General features: G+C 46.3%; 1 protein-coding gene across 5 annotated transcripts in view; it reads right to left on the reverse strand.

The window, feature by feature from the left end:
- Nucleotides 1-3,212: 3,212 nt before the first annotated feature.
- The window catches only part of NSMF (NMDA receptor synaptonuclear signaling and neuronal migration factor), a 46,149-nt gene continuing 33,140 nt past the window's right edge, over nt 3,213-16,221 (reverse strand). For 4 of the 5 annotated variants that reach the window (XM_010571043.1, XM_010571045.1, XM_010571046.1 and 1 more), the window contains 9 exons: nt 14,647-14,736; nt 12,872-12,993; nt 11,137-11,220; nt 10,019-10,052; nt 9,384-9,454; nt 8,151-8,230; nt 6,392-6,494; nt 5,923-5,998; nt 3,213-4,070 (listed from right to left, as the gene is read on the reverse strand). In XM_010571043.1, coding sequence (XP_010569345.1) covers nt 3,973-4,070; nt 5,923-5,998; nt 6,392-6,494; nt 8,151-8,230; nt 9,384-9,454; nt 10,019-10,052; nt 11,137-11,220; nt 12,872-12,993; nt 14,647-14,736 — 758 coding nt within the window. In that variant the 3' untranslated portion in view covers nt 3,213-3,972. The remainder of the gene's footprint in view (nt 4,071-5,922; nt 5,999-6,391; nt 6,495-8,150; nt 8,231-9,383; nt 9,455-10,018; nt 10,053-11,136; nt 11,221-12,871; nt 12,994-14,646; nt 14,737-16,221) is intronic. The other variant, XM_010571047.1, reaches the window with a different exon arrangement.

Consider the following 16,221-nt stretch of genomic DNA (forward strand, 5'->3'; position numbering starts at 1 on the left):
TTCTACCTATTTCTACATCCCTTGGGTAATTTGAATTTTCTTCTTCCCTTTCCTTCCCAGCCAAACAAAAGGAAAAGAGAAAAGCCTCTCTGGAAAACCCTGTATAAGACAAGGGCCACATCCAAGATGACAACCCCCTCCAAGCCGCTACAGCTGAGTGAATATTCTCTGCAGGCACCAGACAATATGGTCAGGGGCTGTTTCCAGCACATGAGCTGTGCTGAGCAGCAGCAGACTGGACAGCTGATGTACTTGCTGCCCACCCTTCTCCTCTCCTGAAGGTGACAATCTCAGCCCAGACCATAACGCGACCAGCAGACTCTCTGCTGATGTTCATCAGGTCAGGCAACGAGTTGGAGGTCACATCCAGTACTGCTTCATAGCAAGAGCAGCAGGAACTCCCACGCATGGCTGGGGTGAACAACCAGGGTTAGCACCCAATTCAGCTATCCCAGTTTAATCTGCTTCCCTCCAGGGTTAACCAGGTGTCCCTGTTTCTCCTGCCCTTGCTAAAAGCAAATCCAGACCACACAGGAGCTGCAGTAGCAGTTTCCCGTGGTGGGGCTGAGTGTAACAGTGCAAAAGGGCTGCTGATCCTCTAACAGAGCAGGCAGGGACAGGAGCTCAACTGCACCGTAAACTGCTCACTCCAATTACCCTTATGAGAGGTGAGTTCCACCAAGCCAATTCAGACAGCAATTATGGACCCTGCGTGAACAAACTGGTTTCAGGGCTTCAGACAGACACACCCCAAGAGCAGGTAGTTGACAGCTGAAGAAGTGAAATGACAAATTGTCCTGTGCACTGAGCAGCCACAGCTCCCCCAGGCAGAGCGCCCTGCAGGCGAGCCGTGCCCCCCAGGCACTGCCCAGGCCTGTCCTCAGCACACCCTGGAGAAGATGCTGCAGAGGTGCGAGGAACCTCGCAGAGGGGACGTCCTGGCTGTGAGCATGCTGCGCGCTGGCGGTGAGCGCACGCCCAGAGGTCATCCTTTATAGGCTGGTCCAACTGAGGAAGTCACAAGCTCTATTTTTAACTCTAAAGTTTAAATAATTACAATTTTTTTTTTTTGCATCCTATCCTCTGCTGATCCCTTCCTCTCCCAGCAGCCACTTGAAAAATTCAACCAGTTAAAAAGGGGAAGAAATTTGTTTTCCTCTTTCAGAAATGGTTAACTTCAATGACGCTATTCGCACGAAGGACTTTAAACATCAAAACTCTATTGTTTTTCCAGTCACAGCTTTTAGAGTATTTCATCTCTTTAGTCAAATGAACGCTACAAAGGAAATAATATGCTCATGTCATAAACATCACAAACTATGAGGAATATAGATCTTTGGAAAAGAGAGAAATGCATTCATTGTTTGTCATTATACTATACTATAGTCAACTGCACCAGTAAAACAGTCCATAATATTCATTCAAATATACATCTTCCTATTGAAGTTACGCACCTGTACAATCTACCTTTCTACTTTGCACCCCTAGTTCTACAAGTGGTCAATGAGGATAGATATACAGTAGTTCTACAGAGAAATCACTGAAGTGGATACATAAGTGGGCCCTTTCAGAGTTAATTAAGATTTTCAATAGTTCCACAATGCTACATTCATGCTACCAAGTTCACTGAATTGGGATTTTACTTTAGAAAAGAGAAAGGAAGAACAGTTTGTCTGTCTCCAGTTAAGAGCATAACCATAGGAGGTAAAAGGGTCAGAAAGGGAGAGAGTTTTGTGTCAGCATTTGAATCCTGCCACTACCATTTCCTTCTCCAAATAACACATGACTTTGTGCTTTCATCACACCTACAGCTCCAACCTCTCACAAGCACAGCTGGCGGAAGCTACCATGCTAAATAATAGATAATTGGCATAAGTTTTGTTTTCCTTTTTATATCTGGCGTTTTCTTGCAAAAGCTACAGACCGGTGCCTACTATCCCCTTCGCTACAAGTCTGGAAAACATGACCGAGTCAAGAGGATAGGAGTCCAGCCAGGGATGAGACGTAGCCACCAAACTTCCCGAGGTCAGGCCAGGTCAGCATGGCAGCTTCCCAACAGCCCACACCTGTTTGGTTCAATATGTTGCTTTCAATGACTTTAAACCATCTCTCTCCACCGATTCCTCTCCTTACTTACTATATGTACATTATTTCTTCAAAAGTTTTGCTATAAAACTGCTATAAATGTACAGGGTTCAGCAGTTCTAGCCAGAGGCCTGCTCCCCAAAATTACAACCACAAATATGTCACGGGGGAAGGAGTACTCTACACATCAGAACAACTAGTTCTTTTTGTAAGTATTTAAAAGATTTGTACATATATTTTCCTTCACTTCACAATCAACTCATTTTAGATACCAGGAAATCTGGCAACTAAGGTAATCCTTCCCTGTTACTTCTCCAGTATTTTTTACTTAATAAAGAAATAACTTGTATCATCTCCCAGAATTGTCAGAGTGACCTAGGCAGACTGTAAGTAGTATTTATTCTCTGAACAGGAAAGTAGAAGATGAAAAAAAACCTTCCCAAAACAAAAAGCAACCCCCCGACCTAAACAAACAAAAAGTAAGTATATTCCAAAATATCCTCAAATATCAAGTACAAATCTGGGTTCTTAAACCACGGCTGCTGACAAAGCTCTGGGTTTACTCTGTCCTACACAGGAAGGGATGTGAGCAGCTCGGATAAACAGGTCTTTTTAGCATTGGAAAAGAGGTGGTTTATGCACAAACAACTGGCAATCAAGTGAGCATAGGGAAGATTCAAACTCATGCTACAAACCTGTGCTGTACTCCTCCAGAAGCATTTCTTCCAAATGCCTCAGTGAACAGTCTCCTTGGAGGGTTTCTGATGGTCATGTAACTGCGCTGCCCCACACAGCAGACTAGAAGGAGAACTTGTCTCTCAACACATAGCAAAACACTGTCATGAACAAGTAATTACCATGGCTATTAATTTCTAATTCATTTTTATACCATAGTGAACCTGACAGAGATTTCTCAGCCAGGTACCATATTTCTAACCTAAAGTATTTCAGCAAAACTAAAGTCCCATAGTTTTGCAAGCAGCAAAATAGAAAGTAACAAAGTTGTGTCTAATTGGAGGAGAAATATACATTCGTGAGAGCACATACAATTAGTGCAACACAGCTACTCTGAAAGTAACGAACCAAACCGGATTAATCAATGCAGCAGACATGCAGGGTCTGCTAAGTTATGTTAAAACCATGTTTGCTGGTGATTAAATATGTCTACAGAAGATATATTACCATTTTGAATATATTTTCAAGCAGACCAAAAATACCTCATCTATTGGTTACTGGTGTGTTATTTTTAACTAATTAAATATTGGGAGGGATTTTACCCCTCTCGCTATAAAAATTGCACTTATTTGCTATTAAACAAAACAAAAAGTTAGATTTCAATTCTATATTCCAGTATATATTCACATCGAAACTGGATCGTCTGATCTAAGCTTGCAGGAGTAGGTGTAGCAGTCCTTGCTCTCCAAGATCCCAGCACAGAAGGTCCCATCAGGACAAACCCCTCCTTCCTCTGTGCTCTGGTCACTTCTTCATTGTAGTGCATGGGTAATTGATTTTATTTTTTGTTAAGAAAACCTGAGCTTCAAAAGTCTTTAAAAGGACCTGGAATCAAATCTGGCCCATTCTGACCCAAAACAGCTCAGTTCTGCAAGGAACTCCATCCTGTCCTTGTTTCACACAGCTCCTCCTGAGACACCACAGCTCTGACCTGAGGCGAGTGAGGTGTCAAACCCTTTCCCTCCAGTCTCTCTTGACCCAGGAGACTTTCCTCCCAACACTCTTCCAAGGGCTCCTTCTTCCCTCCCTTTAGCACTGCTGCCTCCTATAGGGCTGTGAAGGGCTCCCTGTGCCAATAAAAAAGTCTCTCTGCGGTAAGCATGACTTCTTGGACACTGGTGATCAAATTCCTCTTGCAAAGTCTTCTCCAGCTCATAAAATATCATCGTAATCCAATAGTTTAGAGTGCTGGCGGGTCTTCCAGAGGCGGTAAAGGCGGAAGTCAAAGTAAGTCTCAATCATTTGCTTACCTAGGAAAAGTGAAATGAAGCACAGGGGTTACGCCCTGCAGCACACGGGAGAGATGCGAGAGGCCACAGCAGCAAAAGACCCCAACCCACGTACAGGCAGGGGCACAGGAGAACCTGTCCATATGCCTCATTTGGAAAATACCGACATTCAGCCAGGGCACATAAAGGTGCTCATGAGAAGCAAATGTCTTTTTAGATCTCCTCAAACCATGAAAGGCTCCTTGTAATCCCCTGTCAGGGTTTGTCCATGGGGGCAGGAACTGAGCACAACGTCTGTCTCCAGACTTCAACCTCTTTGCACTGACTGCAGAAGGGGGGGCCGGGAGCTGTAGTGTATCAGACAACAGCTCCAACAGCCTGCACAAGGCAACCTGGCACGGGGACTTCAGAAAATTACAAATCAAGAGTAAACTCATTGTAAAGATTTGTGGAAAACATTAAAAATAATTAACATTGAAAATTAAATTTTATTTTATTTTTTAAATTAATGTTAACAGGCTGTCTCTGTCCTGCAGAGCTATCTCTTCTCACAGCAATGAGCTCAACAGGACACACTAATGCAAGTTCTGCACCACTGGCACCTCCGATTGAAGGTTGGGGGGTTGTCTCACAAGGTGGTCACAGACTGAAAGCCAGGCACAGGGCTGGCGCTGGAAGCAGGGAGTGCATTTGAAAACACAAGGGCAAGTAACCCTGGAGTCTGAGCCAGGGCTCAAGGAAGGGATTTTTCACTTTTGAGGCCTGATTAAGATTAGTTTCAGATGACTTTGCAAAGGATTAGAAAGGGTACACTATTAGCACATCCCAGATTGATCAAGGGGATAAATTCAGACATATTCTTCAGCCCAGCCCCCTGAAAGATCAACTGCTTAAATGCATGTGCACAGAACCCACTGCCTTGCCTGCCAAGCTGCATATAAACCCAGGAATTTCCCTGTAAGCTGCTTCTTGGCATACATGTAGAGCACGTTTCGCTGTGGGATCTGTGCAAGCACCATATAAAGCTGAGTCCAAACCTTGACAGGACATGCACAGAGAACTCTGCACAGCACGAACGTGCTCAACTCCCGTACATTCTTATGACAGTAAGTGGGAGTTAAGAATAACCCATGAGTGCTGATGCCAGCTGTGAGCAGCAGAGGAAGTACCCACAGTGCTTATAGCCTAATGCTGCATGTTTTTATCTTCCAAGAGAACAAAGTACCAAGAACTACAGCTAAGATAAAACAACAAGGGCAAATTCAGAATATGTCGCTTATGAAACTGCACCCATAACTATTTACATTGACCAAAGAACAGGAAAAATTCTATAGCCCCTTGAATTATCTTGAGCTACAGGGAAAAAGGAAAAAAAAAAAAAAGCAAAAAAAAAGCAGACTGAGATGTAGAATGGCTCTAATAGGCTATATCCCAGTCACTTGTTGATGACGCAACTCACTCGGTACCAGTGGTTTGAGTCCTGGAGATGAGAGCCCTGCGCGCTCGGTTACAGAGAAGGTTCTGCTCCTATGTGCATTTCTCCCACAGACTTCACATGCCCTAGTAATACGATGAATCTCCTAAACTCAGCCTGGAAAGCTGCCTACTATTTAGGCTACTTGGCCAGTGCCAGTAGCCTGGGCAAGGGCTCTCTGCAGCTTCAGGGACAACAAACGGGATAGATGAAATGTGAACATGGAGGAACTGCAAAGGGAAAACCAGGTTCAGCCACTAACTACACAAGGTGGTTACAAGCAAAATGAAGACACTGACAGGAATTAAGGGAGCTCAAAATTGCTTTTTCAGGAAGATGCCCACTGAAGGAGGCAGGCTCATTAGGAAGGTGTGTGTCTTTGTACAGAAAATAAATTACCTTGAGCTGATAGTTCAAGTGGAGACTCAAAGGCAACCCTATAAGGATTCATTAAGTTTTTCAGATTCTGAAATAGCTGAAAGGAAAACATATCGAGAGTTAGCATCTGAAAACAAAGATGAACTCCAGGGCACCCAGAGTTGCCTATCCTTGTTCCCTAACTCTAGAAAACCTTCCACTCGTGTCCTTTAAAACATCTAGCTCATCAGTAAATAAATAAAGTGCTTTGAATGACTGTTCTCCTCAAAAGCTTCAATATTTGTCCTGCATGTCACTTATCACTTCTCCCCTGCCCTCTGGGGAAGGCACAATCCATATGGTTCACCCATTCACAGCCATGTGACAGGACGGCAGCATGTTCCCACACAGCAGAAGTGGAAAGTTTAGACTTCACAGTGTGACTATTGTCTCCCTGGGCTTGGTGCTACTCAGAAGACATTCCCAGAGAGGCGACCCAGGAAGCTCTTACCTTCTCCCCATTGGGGTTTCCAAGAACATAGCAGCCCATGATGTGAATGATATTTGGTTCAGGATTGACTTTACTCATTAGCCGGCTCAACCTCTTCCAGAAGCTGGAAGAAACAGGAAAAAACAGAATATGTAATTTAAAAAAAAAAAAAAAAAAAAAAATCTATCTCCTCATATGCATGAGTAATCATAAAGATGTGTGTGCACACTGCTCAGAAGGGGCCTGAGGCTTGTAGCCTGAGGAGGAAGCTGCTCAGGAAGAGCCACTAGTTCTTAGACAAGGAAGAGCAGGGGCAGAGCAAGGGCCTGAGAAGCAGGTCCAAGTCATGTAGTAGAGAAGGAGGAGTGGCCCATCGAGCCAAGGAAGCTCCAAGATGAAGAGAAGGGAGCAAAGTCCACCAGGAGTGCTTTTAGACTGACAGTTTTACTAAGCATCTTCTTGTAGCAGTTCCCTCCAATTTTCTCTCTCTCATTTCTATCAACAGCTGCACTTTCTAAATGTGTTATCAGTGCACCGGTTCATTTCCAGGGCATGAAATCAGCAGAGAACAGCTGGAGAGGTTGTTCTTCTACGTAGCTAGAGAGACAATACCAAACCAGGCTGGTTTATGTTAGCTAGTGCTTGGTGCTGCTCACCAGTCAGACCCGCTTTACATTTTGTGACTACTAACCAAGCACACTGTGCCTAAGGGACATGAAATACAACCACCTCGCCTGTGCAGTGGGTTAGAGTAGACTTCTGGTGGGCCCTAAAGCCCAGCAGTTCCTCTGTGGGGTCTGCAATCAGACTGCAGCCTAAGCTTTTCTCAGGACTGCCTCTCAGGGACATACAGGTTGGATGGAGACATTCACTTCCAAGCATCCAAGTTTTCAGCTGTGTGTTCACAGCTTTCTGAAGGTCCCTGAATTACCAGTTCTGGACCAGCTATGCCTGGAATGTGTTCAGAAGCGTGTACACACACATGTGCTAAAGAATTTTATTGACAGTGTTTGTGCCAGAGCACGAGAGCGCTGAACAGATGTTGATTTTAATACTCAGTTCTCATGTCAACAAAAAGTTGTGTAGGAACAGGTTGGTATACATCCTCTCCCCCACAATGAAGCACTGTCAGCCAAGTAAGTTTGAGCCAGCACAAGCAATCAGGCAGCAAAACAGCCAAACTTAACTCTCTGCAAGGAGAAGCAAAATTGCCTCAGCAACCCCAGCTGACAGGCTGGCATGCTAGTGAAAATCCTCCTCAGTAACGTGCTGGACTTTGAGCAGGCTTTGCAGAGGCAAATTCCATTTCTCCATGCAATCAGGAGGGCAGTTACTGGAGACAGCTGTGGTGGGAACAGTTTGGATTTCTGCCACTAGTCGCCTGCTTCAAAATGCTATCTCAGCCACTTCTGAGCAACAGAGGCACGAGGTGTGTGTTCAGGTTTCTGGTCAGCAAAGCCTTTGTTAGGACAGGAACTATCTTTTTCCCTCTTTTGACAGTCTCTAGTCCAAACAGACACTAACAGCAGATAAAAGCATAAATCTTCTGGTGACCTGTCCCAGAGCTGCACCAGCCCAGGGACAAGCTCGGCTCTGTCATCTTTGCAACTCCCCCTGAAGGAGCTGTAAGCTGCTATCAGGTCCCCCCCTCAGCCTCCGCTTCCCCTGACCAAGCCACGCCAACTCCCTTCACCTCTCCTGCTAGGCCATGTGCTATAAACATTGAGCAAACCAAGCAGAAAAATGTTATGCAAGTCCAGAACATAACGCAGCCACTCACAGGATCATATCTTCCTCCTTCTCCACTTTGGCGAAAGTGGCAACTTTGTTCTTTAACAAGTACAAGTGACCAGGACCTCCCTGCAAGAGAGAGAGAGACAGATGCAAACCACTTTGCACAGGCCCTGAAGAAACAAACCCTGAACACGTTTCTTGATCTGCACAACGATACCCAGAAGTGCCACAAGGGAGCAGAGCAGACACGCCAGGCTGGTGTGGCTGCTACAACCTCCATGGCAGACACAGCAGGCACTTGCTCAGGAGATACTCACATATGGGGAGTGTGTTGGGGGTTGGATTCTCCGGTTTTTACTGTTACATGCCCACCTCACTCTAGAACGGCACAATAATAGACAAAAATCTTCATTGTGGGTGGCTGGAGAGTAATAGGGAAGACAAGAAAGTCCCTTTCATTTGGGGATACTAGGGGGCTTGCCGTGGTAGACAGACGAGAAGCTGAGCAAAGCAGGGATGAGCAGGCAAGATGTCACCATAGAAGAACTAGACTTTGGCAGTAGTAGGCATAAAAAGATTGAGCACAACATCAGCAAAATTAAGAGTCGCAATCTCCAGATCAGTGTGCTGCAAACCCTCTTATTTTGCAGCATTAGGCATGTGGGAGGGAGTTTAAGTTAGGTTACTTTCCTAACTTCTCATTTCAAGCTTCCTTGTACAGCTGCCGGGGAAATCCAAAGCTGACCATCCTGAGGAACAAGAGACTCGGGAAAGAAATCCCCGGCAAGCCCCAGATCCAGCAGGGCCTGAATATGTCCCACCCACAGCTCTGCAAACCTGTACCCTGACCCCTCTGCCGTGTAGGCTGGCCTCCAGCTCCGAGCTGTGCCATCTGCCGGTCTGATCCACAACATGCACCACTGACACTGTCATACTGAAGCTGTACAAAACCTGTAACCATCACATTGCAAATGCTTGTTCCTTTCTCTGGAATCCTCCTTATGAGATCTGTGCTAATGCTGGTTTGCCTGGGTTTCCTTGAAAGCAGCTGAGAAGCAGCCCAGCTCTGAACTTGGCCACAGTAAATCAGATTTTATTTCCTGCTGTCACAGCAACTTGAGGCTGCTCAGTGTCTGAGGAAATGAGAAGTGAAAGCCGTATACATGCAGTTACTTTAACAGAACTTGACTTTGGAATATTGGTTCCTTTATGTAATTTTCCCTGTAGAAAAAGGCAAATTTGTAACAAACCACCCAAGTGCTTAACAACTTTAACGTACCTGGCAAAATATCAGCATCTTCCAGATTTTGCAGCCTTTCCGATAAATGTTAAGCTTCTTCTCTATTTCTTCTGCAAAAAACATGTTGGAAAAGATGAACCACGGAGGAAGTTAAAAATGAATCTTACTTCTTCTCACTTTAGTCCTGAAGGCAGGAGGCTGAGCTGTGAGAGGTGCTCAGCACCTATGTTCCCACTGATACCAAAGCAAACCTTTTGCTTTCATGCCGTGGAAAGCAGGAAACCCCAGCATATCACAGGGCAGAGAAGGTACGGTGCAGCACCAGACACTGCTCTATAGTGACCACAGCACTGTACCAGAACCCACCATCCTGACCCTCTGTTAATGCTCCTACTCACCTACAAGGATACAATGAATAGGTATCTTTGCTGCTCTGCGCCTCAGCTTCCCTTTCATAAACTGGGAGCTTGGCATAGAAAATGGGCCACAGAAGTGAAGTTTTACTACTGCAGCACATCCAACAGCAGCTGACTGACTGTCAGGTGTCACTGGGGTGATAAAAACACCTTTATGAGTGGCAGCTGAGGCACGGGGCAGTGGAGTGACTTTAACATATTGATCAGTTAATTTGCAATGGGCAGGAGTTAAAAGAAAAGGAAATAACACTCACATACCTAGGATGTCATCAAAGGTGGCATGTTCATGGTCCTGGAAACCAAGAGAGAAGACATATCAAGGTTCACTGTCACTACACCAGCTCCCATGACATTATTATAGTCTCTAATATTGCACACAATCCCATTTCTAGGGAAATAGATGCTCTAAGAGCACAATTATACCAACTGATGACTTCTAGTCACATCACAGCAATTACCACCCCAAAACACGTCTCAGCAGCAAAGAAGCTGAAGACTGAATGGTCCATGAAGACCAAGACCATCCAAAGGCTTGAAGATGAATCCTGCAGACAAGTCCAAAGCACATACCATCCATCAGATGTAGTCACATCACCAATGTGTGTTTGGCTCTTAGCCCACATTTTGTAGCCACTCTCTGGCTTTACATGTGTCCAAGCTGGCTAACAAACAGCCACGTTCCCAACACATCTACCTCTAGCATAGCAGGGTCATCAGGACAACCGTACAGCTCTCAAAGGAAGAGAGAGGCAGCAAAGCTAAACCCCGCAGCATCGCTGCCTGCTGCACATGGAGACTGAGTTTTCTGGGCTATCAGTCCCACTCTTCCGTTTCAAATTCAGTGAATATAAAGTGATTAGGAAAAACAGACCCATGACTCCTTGCTGGTGTTTCAGGCAGGACTTCTAGTGAAAAATCAAGGTTAATTAATGACTGACAGGGATGTGCCATCGTACATAGAGTAATGGGGTTCACAGTCCACTGCAGAGCTCTGAGGTCCTGCTCATCCTGTCTAAGGAGGAGCATAAGGAGGAGCCCTAAGACTGGCAACACACAGCTCTGCTTGCGTGCTCAGGCCTGCCCTGCCTTCCCTTGTTAATCTTCCCATGCTGTGTGGCTGGGCCTGCATAGTCTGGCAGCCCACATGTGCAATTTTCACTCCACCTTATTCTTCCACCTAGACCTGAGCCCCCACAAAGCTACCCCAGACCCCAAATCTGCGTTCAGCACACTCCCAGCCATTTCCTGATAGCTTTTCAGAATCATCGTAACAGAAACTAGGGATAGAGACAAAAAAAAAGAAAAAGAAAAAAGAATAATTCTCTGTATGAAGCCTGCTCCCACACATCCAGACATAGCAGAAGTGATATACTTACATAGAGAATGGGGATGATAGAGGGATCGTCCCTGCGGATAATTGTCGGGACGTACTCTGCTTTGGGCACCTTGGAAGAAATGAGCTGGAAGGGGAAAAAAAAGAAGTGCAACAGCATGAGGAGAAGCCAGTAGGGTCTGGACAGAAGCACAAAGGCCATGGTAACAGTGGCCTGTTCAGGCGCTCTCAGGTGTTACCCAAAATAGCAGCTAATCCAGGCTATCTGCATCCCTGTGAAGGTCCTCCAAGTTTTTGGTCCACTACAGAGCACCCCCAGGCCTGCCAAGTACCCCCATGTGTCATAGTCTCCTCAACCCCCAACAGATGAGCACACAGCTCTGCCTAAAAGGCAGGACTGAGTCCAAGATAACAGTTTGTAAAGGGGAGACCAGTGTGCGCAGAGGATGAAGAAGCTTGTGTGTCACCATAAATGGCTGTATCCCAGTAAAGATCACTTCTGTACAGCCTTCCTCTGTGCGAGGGTCTGTGCTTCTGGCTGTAGAGGATTGTTCAAACTGGTACACGTAGCTGGCTGGTGGTGGGACAGCTACATGCCCAAACAGGAACCAGCCAAGGGATGAAATGGCATCAGGCAGAGATAGGCACACAGCTGTAGGATGTCAGGCACATGCAGGTTGCCTGGCAACTCTGGCTGAAGCTTCAGCTAGCTCCATCAGCATGACAGCCCGAGAGGATAGGCCTGCCACCAGCACAAGCCAAAAGGCTATGGGAACATGGGCAATTTGACTGTGCTGTGATTTCAGGCACCTCTGTTCATCGCTGTGAGAGTGGAGCAGGCAGCAGTGCTGGTGGTCTTGTAAGTGCAGCCTGGGTTCCAGCTTGGGCTGGCTTCAAAGCCCTCCCTCCTAGCAGGCAGCACATCACTGCTTTGGCCACAAGGGAGTTAATGTAAAGTTTCTGAAGAGGCACAATATACAGAGTCCAGGGATGGACACTCATCACATACACCACCTGAGGAGACACAGTGGAGGTGTCAAGGGCTGAACAAACCCAAGTGTTGGGTTCCTATTGTTTGGGTCTCACCTGGTCACTTTGCCCTGAGGGCTGAGTCTGCACAGACAGCATGGGAACACATACAACACCAGACTGTCTCCATGTCCTTCACTCTTCCCAAGTCGTGGCAGGACCCATTCAAACACAGTACTGCTGTGCTGGACTGGCAATGCTGCCCCTAGAACAAGCTGGAAGCTTGAGACCACATTTTGCCTGAGTACTTGTGCATATGGCCAAAGAAGGGATGTGTCAGAACCTGGTCCTGTCTGCCAAACCCCACAGAGCAGAGCAGGGGGAAGCCTAGCATCAAGGAATGACAAAAGAGCAGAAAGCATCTCAAAGGATGACATACAGCTCCAAAGCAAATCAGGCAAGTAATAACAGGAGGAAAGGACTGCTGGGACTGGGGACTCAGGTCTCTGATGTCAGGGTTATCGAGACTCAGGCTAACTCGATTCAGTGTTACCGACAGTGCTGCTCTGATTTGGGGACAGACTACAGGTCCTTCCACTTCTAGTTTTCTTTCAACACATTATCCCCACCAGTAACAAATGCTGAATACCATGTCATGTCTTGGCTGATCTCTGAGTGACCCTCATACACACCTGAAGAGGTGCCTATACAAAAGACTTGCCTGTTCCCATGAAGATCCTAAACTGAGCAGCTCTGAAAGGACAGACAGAGCCTGAGTAGATAGGGGTAGCTGAGTTGGAAACCCTCACCATTATTTTTGGTGGAATAAAGTCTTCTCCGTCACATGCCATGGCTTCAAGTTCCTTTTCTGCTTCCCAGTTCAAGTCAAAGTCACCATCCAAAGTGCCACAGGAATCCTGAAGGTCATGGCCTGCCAGAACACAGTGTGCATTACAAAGGCAGAACAGCTTGCCTTCCCCACTCGATCTTGCCTGGCAGCTACTTCACAGGAGGTACCACAAGCCGTGAGACTTGTGCCCTCCTTTATTCCACAGAGTGACAGACACCACACTTCGGGGCCAGTGTCTCTAAACAGACAAATACTTAATGAATGAAGAGTGCACACACAGAGCCCGATACCACATATCACATCACTTTTCATCACTCTCACAGTCACCAAGTTTAGCTTTCAAATGCTACTTCACAACAGTCACTCTGTCATTTCAGAAATGGAGAAGGAGACAGAACACAGACTCTCTACACTTTAACATTACCAAGCTGATGAACAAAAGTCCAAAGACTTCAAAGCTGGTCTCCTTGTAATAATTACTACTCTGACTACATCTTCTGAGTCATTATAAAGAAACTCTGCCTTGCTGGTCAAACTGATCCTGGCAGAGAAGTCGCAGAGCGTGAGGACAGCTGTAGCAAACACAGTAGTATTGCAACAATATAGTTGAGTTTGCTCTCCAGATTGACCTTACCTGTTGGCCTTCAATGCCTCCTGGGGAAAAAAACATCTGGAAGGAATATAATTGACCATTAAAGGTTAAAAATAGAGATGGTTCCCTGAAGCCAGGGACTGAGGAAAGAGAATGGAGATGCCTTTATTTGTGCCTTTTGGGATGTCCGAGTGTCACTGGGCAGTGCCTGGAGCCTGTCTTTTCCATTCGCCTCTGAGTTAGCTGAGGGACCGGGGAGGAATCAGACTGCAAAGGAACAATCGGGTCATGTTTTGAACCTGGCCTTTCATACATTTCCCCCTACAACCTCGTACGGTGTCTTCTACAGCTAGGAGGGCTAGAACTTGTGCTTACCTGGTAGGTCAGTTCATTTCACTAGTGACATTCATTTACAATACAACCCATTTCAACGTGGGCAAACTCATATCCACCAAGTCTCTTGCCTACAGGATTTCAATCAAATCTGGGTAAAACAGCCGTTCCCTTTATAAAAAGACAGTGGGAAGATGCTGGCATTTCCTCCTGTAAATTAACACAACAGCATCTCAGTGCCCACAAGTAGAACATCGCAGCGTTTCCGGGGACTCCCAGAGGAATTCCTGGCAGCCCAAACGAAGATCGGATTGCCCCAAGCTATCCTCTGTGCAGCCAGCATGGCAAGGAAATCAAAGCTACATCTCTCGGAGCACTGCAGCTGTGCTCTTGAGCTATTCTAGCCTAGGAAAGAGCTCAGAAGGGGCTCTTGCATGGGAAGCCAGGCAGGTTAGCCCCACTCTGGTGAATGTAGCCTCAGACTGGTGTGCTTCCAGGTAGGTTGTTTTGGTCCCAAGCGAATAAGGGATGATGGAAACAGAGGGCTGCAAGAGAGCTGTACCACCGGGTATCCTTTGGCAACTGCACAGTAACATGAGGTTAGATGCGTTGTGCTCTACAAATAAATATAGGTACACACAGATGAACAGGTGCATATACCTGGCGTGTTATTTGCTGAGATCTCACAAAACTAAAAGGATCACAGGTGGGACAAAAGGGCACAGAGAAGTTACTCCAGTGGGACTCCAGTCAGCACCTCAGCTGGAGGATTTGGCCACAGGAGGAAGCTCAAAGGACTCAGAACTCACTTTCTCGAGAGTCATGGAAGGAATCAGCTTTGATGGGAGTCGGGTCACTCCAGGACCTGCTGAAGCTCCTCTCACGCCGTTCGGCAAATGCTAGGATAAAACCAAAGCACGACATTAACAGACTCCAAAGCCACCTCTGTTGCTGCCAGCAAAACAAAACATCCAGTAGATTTCCACCAAAGCCACACATCATGGACTCCCCTGTGCTTGCTCTTCCACTTGCCAAATGCGAGTCCCTTCCACACAACAAACAAGAGTCTATCTTCTAGACAGCAGAAGACAAAGTGCCCACTTTCTGAGCAGGAACATCATGGGGTATGTAACACAGAAAAAGGAGGACACTTGATGGTCTCCTTAAACGCACACAGCTCAAACCTCAGTTTAATCAAGGCTATTCTAGTGTCCCAGTGTAAATGCTCTGACTCAAAGGCCTCACACAAAGATGTACTCAACAGCTAATGACACATACATGACCAGAAGGCGGCAGTAGTTCTCCAGTCAGTTCTCCCTTCACGTTCTAGTGACATCCCAATCAGTGCTGGACCAAACAGATGGGGGTAGTCTGGAAAGCTCATGCTTTCTAAATTTTGTCGCAAGAGGAAATCCTTCAGTTTTTGCTTGCCTGCACTCTTGTGAGCGCTCCCCCCTTAGCCTTTTTTTTTTTTTCTTTTCCAAGGGGCATGATATTGTTTGTACCGGCATTTCCTAAGTGGAATCCAGGGAGCTTGGCCCAGCTGGCTGCACCACAGGCAAATTCCTGGGAACTGCCAACCACAATGTCTGACTTGGCAAGCCCATGTGAGAGCCATTATGCCTAGATTAACAGCCACTTATAGCCACTAATACCTATTTCTGGTAGCAGACAGAGCAAGTTTGCTGCAGCGTATCTAGTAACAGCATCTCATGTCAGCAGCACAGGAATTCATCTGCAGTACAAGAGCTGAGAAGCAACCTGTCCACGGCTGCAGTGTGTCCAAGTGTGGGTGTCCAGGGAGACAAATCACATAGTAAGTTCTTCAGGTGATCTCCATCCTCAGCTTTCATTTAAAACCAGGCATTTAGCTATTGTGCACATGAAGAAAGCTTTGAAAACATGACCCGAGAGTTACCATAGCAGAGAGGCATGCCTGAACTTCCAGACAGCTCTAGGGGAAGGTGAGCCCTGTTCATTTCAGGCAGTGCTAACTCAGATGCCAATAAAGACACTTTAAAGGGCAATGCTCTTTGCTGTTCACTTCCCACAGCATATGAGAAAGGAGAGGATAGGAAAGAATGCAAATTCAACTAAGCAACACTTTGCTGTGGGCAGTCTGTACATGATGCCTGGCCAAGGGGTGGGAAGAACAAGCTGTTTCCTCTTCTGGAGCAATCCTCAGCTCTCAGGAGCCAGTTACACCATTCTCAGACCATTTCACAGCGATAAGGGAGCTGGCCCAACCAAGTTATGGAGGAGTGTTGCCTTCCTCAGGGAAAGGGAACTGCCATTTCCCAGGCCTAAGAGGTGATTTCTTCCCCAGTGCAGCATAACACTCCCCCCTTGCTCCAATCTCTTCCCTGTTCCTCTTCTTTCTCCCT

Source organism: Haliaeetus leucocephalus, unplaced genomic scaffold (assembly GCF_000737465.1).
Source record: "Haliaeetus leucocephalus isolate CR32 unplaced genomic scaffold, Haliaeetus_leucocephalus-4.0 Scaffold306, whole genome shotgun sequence".
Lineage (NCBI taxonomy): Eukaryota > Metazoa > Chordata > Aves > Accipitriformes > Accipitridae > Haliaeetus > Haliaeetus leucocephalus.